Source organism: Apis dorsata, unplaced genomic scaffold, assembly GCF_000469605.1.
Source record: "Apis dorsata unplaced genomic scaffold, Apis dorsata 1.3 scaffold_1078, whole genome shotgun sequence".
In the NCBI taxonomy this organism is placed as follows: Eukaryota; Metazoa; Arthropoda; class Insecta; order Hymenoptera; family Apidae; genus Apis; species Apis dorsata.
Genome location: NW_006264176.1, coordinates 11,012 through 16,223, shown reverse-complemented (window position 1 = coordinate 16,223; position 5,212 = coordinate 11,012). Strand labels below are relative to the sequence as shown.

General features: G+C 18.2%; 1 protein-coding gene across 1 annotated transcript in view; it reads right to left on the bottom strand.

Annotated features, from left to right (window-relative positions):
• Window positions 1-5,212, bottom strand: part of LOC102680228 (KICSTOR complex protein SZT2-like) — a 19,246-nt gene that overhangs the window by 3,708 nt on the left and 10,326 nt on the right. The window contains exons 7-9 of the mRNA XM_006624483.2: window positions 3,013-3,430; window positions 1,806-2,181; window positions 150-315 (exon numbers count right to left, since the gene is read on the bottom strand). Coding sequence (XP_006624546.1) covers window positions 150-315; window positions 1,806-2,181; window positions 3,013-3,430 — 960 coding nt within the window. The remainder of the gene's footprint in view (window positions 1-149; window positions 316-1,805; window positions 2,182-3,012; window positions 3,431-5,212) is intronic.

The following is a 5,212-nucleotide window of genomic DNA, read 5'->3' as shown; positions in this document are numbered from 1 at the left end:
GATTATTTAGAATTAATTTTTAAGTAATTTAATATATATAATAATATAATAATAATATATAATAATAATATAAATTATAATAGGTTTCATGATTATATTAAATTTAATGAATACAAATATTTAAAAAAATAAAAAATTAAGAAACTTACTTGATTCATTAAAGCACTACTTGCTTTTGTCTGTAGTCGACTGCATTCAATAATATGTAATTTAACAATAAAGAAAGGTTGCGATAAATGAATTTCAAATAGTAGTATTCCCCCAAGCATTGATTTTTTAAGATAATAAGATTGTTGCTGAATTTGTTCTTCAAAACTGAAAAATATTTGAAATGAATAAATATTTATATATAAAATAACATTATTTTACTACATATTCTATTATAATTCTCTCTCTCTCAAAAAGAGAAATATATATTAAATTAGGAAACATTACATTTATGCACGTTAATTTTGTCAAGAAATTATACAATTATATATTAAAGAAATCTAAGAATTGATATATATATTATTTTTTAAATTTTAAATAAAAAATAATTTTTTAAATTTAAATTTAAATTGTACCTACTTTTTAAATGCTTGTAAAAAATAAATAAATTCATTGATTATTTTAGATATAATTGATTATATACGAAAAAAATACACAAAAGAAAGAAAATTTTACAAAGAAACTAGAATAAGTATTATTGCATATTAAACTAAATAAATACTTTTATTTATATGAAAAGATTAATTAAAATTTCTTAAGATAATTTAATTTTATTAAAAATGATTTTTTAAAAATCTTTTTAAAAAAACCACTTAATTTAAATTATTTATTGATATCATATTATTCCCGATTTATAAGCTATATATATAATATATATGTATTACACATATATTATATATACATATAAAAACAAACCGGATTCAGAATAAAAATGTTAATTCTTTTAAAATTAAAATGTACTGAAAGAAATTAAACAATATATAATTGTACAATTGTGTTAATTTGATATATAATAATCCTCTATTTTTGGAGTCGATTCTGAATGCGAAAACATAAAAGTTGATATATAAAAATATTGATTAAGGTTTATTTATTAAGTTATATATAATTCATCATTCAATAATCAAGTTTTTAGACGAAGCAAGATGGCAACAAAATGAGACTGTTTTGTTTTCATTATTCGCTGCTGCTATTCTATTCTCATCTTACTTCATATAATGCAAATTTAAATTATTTATAATTTAATAAATAAATCTCAATTGACATTTTTAAATATTATTTTTGTTTTTAAAATCAATCTTTTTCATATTCTATTTATGTACATATATGTGAATATCTTTGCTGTATATATATCGGAATATTTTTGAAATTATATCATAATAATATTAATGTTGACAAATATTATACTATTTAATTATATAATTGATAAAATGAACATAAATTTTTAATAAATTTTAACATTTTTTATTTTTATAGTAATTCAAAAAATATTTTTTATAAGAAATTGATTTTTTTAAAATTTATTTCTATTTGTTAAAAATTTAATTAATAATTTCTAAATATGTCTAAAATTATTAATAATAATTAATAATTATTATGTCTAAAAGAATATAATTATTCTTCGAATAATCTACGAATAAAATCTCTCAAAAATGAATTTTAAAATTATAAAATATCTCATTCATTATATATTCAATATTTTATGTTCAATTTACATTTTAAATAACTTTTTATTATAACAATATATTTACAATTTTTTAAAAAAATTAAAAATATTATATTAATATTAACAATTTTAAAATTTAATATGATTTTACCTTTTATCAGATGATTCTATTTGTACAGAAGTAAAACCTAATGAATGAAGATATTGCTTATATTCAGACAACATTAAACTGCATAATTCCTTATGCCATCTAATAATATCTGTTTGGTCATCTTGGCTTTTTTGTATTTGCTGTGATAATTGTTGATATATATTAATGCCTGCGTTTAAAGTTGATTGCGCTGTAAGGGAATGATCTCTAGTAGCAGCAGATTGTAAACGCCACGAAGGTAAAAATAATAATGGCGTATGACAAAAATGTATTAAACGAGAATATTGTTTGAAAGTATTTAAAGCAATAATTGAAATTGGAATGTTTGGGGTAGCACTACGATTTTGCCACATTGTATATAATTTATTCAAATCTTCTGAAAATTAAGAGAAATAATATTATGAGTATATAATTATAAAATTTAACATATTAAATTATCACTATCATATTTTATTATAGGTAATAGAGATGACGATTTTTTCTCATTGGAAATTAAATCTATTTAATTAGCTATTTCTTTTTCACATCAAAAAATTGATATTCTACTATATGAATACAATTTTAAAATTAATGAAGACATTAATAAAATTAATAAAATTAATGAAGACAAAAAAATAAATAAATCAAGAGTGTAAACAAGAAAAACAATAGCAAAATACAATAATTTGTTAAAATAATTTTTTATATCTTTATTTACGTACAACATATAGAGGAGATAAATTTTAATATATTTAAATTTAAAAGCAAAATTGTCAGATTGAGTACATTATTTCTTTAAAAGTCACATTATTATTATTGCTATTTAGATTATTAGATTTACATTAATTGTGTTTAAAGTTGATTGTGCTGTAAGGGAATGATTTCTAGTAGCAGCAGATTGTAAACGCCACGAAGGTAAAAATAATAACGGCGTATGATAAAAATGTATTAAACGAGAATATTATTTAAAAGTATTTAAAGCATTATATTTCGTGTGGAGATTCGCCGGAGAAATTGAGAAGTTTTAATGATAGAAAAAAAAATGTTCTCATCTGGCAACTTTGTTTATAAAAAGAAATCATAATTAACTATCAATTCATCTCTATTCTATAAAATTTGTTATATTTTAAATTTCTAAATTAATTTCAATTAAATATTATTTCTAGATGAAGAGAATTAAATTGAAAAATAATAAATAATAAAAAATCAAATTTCATTTTTTATTTACCTTTTACTTTTTTTTCGCGAGATCGTAAGTCTTGCAAATCGCAAACTGCCTTCACTGTTGGATCTATACTGTTATGAAAAATGCTATTAGGTTTTACATCACGCATTGTTTGACCAATTACTTCGTTCCATGAAAATTGATTATGTTTTATGTTTTGTGATTTAGTATTCAATTTCGACCAATCTTTTCCATCATTATATGTTACAGCAGAAAATTTTGTAAGACTTTCCATGTCCATAATTTGAAGATATTGTGAATTAGCATGTTCTCTTGGTCGATGATAAAATATTCCTAATTTTTGCATTATTACATTTGTAAAAAAATTTGATCTTGATGAAAGCCATGTACCCAAATTTGTGGCTTGTTTTATTAATTTTTCAGACTTTTCTTTCGACCAATTATACATGTAAAGAGTTATCTAGAATAATAATTTTATTTGAAATTAAAAAAAAAAAAAGAATTGATTTTCTATTTTTTCTATCAATATGATGTATTTGTAATCACAAAATCTGATTTAATGTATTACATATAGTGTTAATATATATATTTGCGATTTTTAAACAAAATATCGATATAAACATATATAGATTGCCAATTTAATATTCATTATATTTAAAGAAATATATCTAATATTTTGTATATGTTATACTTCTTGTTATCATCTATCAATGAAATTTTCAAATCTTATACTTTAAATTATTTGTTCAATTATTTTAACAATATATAACATTACTAATCCCTGATGTATATATTTTAAGTAAATATCAGTTTTATTAAAATCTTTATTAATAAATAAATAGTATAATATTAAAGACTAACGGACATATTAACTATTTGAAAAATAATTTTAAAGATTATGTACAAGATTAAATACATCTGTTTTTTAAATAAAATGTCCTCAAGTGTATTTTTTTTCTAATAATAAACACATAATATGATTATTTTCAAATCTATTAAGATTTTTTCAATGAAATTTTATAAAAAATACTATCATTATACTTTCAGATTTTAAATAAAAATTAATGGATTAAAATTATGTCCAATTTTATGAAATCTTAGGATACATATATATACACAAGAAATTTTTGAAAGTTAGATTGTTTAAAATAAAAATATAAAATTAATTCTTTTTATTATCTCAAAATAATTATAAATAATAAAAATATATATTATATAATTATATTAATAAAATATATATTATTTAATAAAATAATTAAATGAATATAATAGAATTTCGATTAAATTTAATTTGCGATTATCCGGAATTTCAATTATTCATTGGTTATCAAGAATTTTGATTTTCTTCATCTTCTATTTTATCAATATTTTCAATATAATAATATAAATACATCTTAAAAACTTTTTGAAAATTATTTGGAAAATATTTTTTACTACACAAAATGATTATTCGATAATAATTTTTAATGCAATATTCATTAAAAATAATTTTCAAAAATAATTTTTTAAAGTTTTATTCTCAAATATATTCGCATTCTTTTATCTTTTAAAACTTTTATTTATATAATTATTTTATTTCCATTAGATTTTTGTTCATTTTTTGAGATTAGTAATTATTAGATGATCATTATAATTAACGCATATTAATTATAAGTAAATATTCAAAATATAGAAATACGCATTTAATTATAAGTATGCATTTAATTATAAGTAAATATTCAAAATAGAAATAAATTGTAGAAAAAATAATTTATATAAAAATATATTTTTAATTATTTTGTTCCAATTCTCGATTATCCAATAAACCTCGATTCATCCAGACATATTATTTCATGGTTAAACAAATTAATTAGAATCCTATTATAACTATAGAAAATTTCATATGAATATATGAATAATATTATACATAAATATTTTAAATTTTAAGAAATTTATGCATTTTTTATATTTTCTAAATTAAAATAAGATAAAATAAATAGTGATAATGGTAACTTTTAAAAGAAAAGTTATGAAATTATATTGAAAAATATTAATAAACAGTCTTAATGATAAATAATATTAAAATACGATAATACAATTTTAATATAATATTTTTTTAATAACAATATTTATAATTTTTATTCTATACACAATGAGTCCATAATAAATAAAACAAATATATTGGATGCAATTCGGAATTTCAATTTTTTTTATTTTTTTTTATCCAAATCTTTTATTCTTATATCTTTAATAAATAATTCAT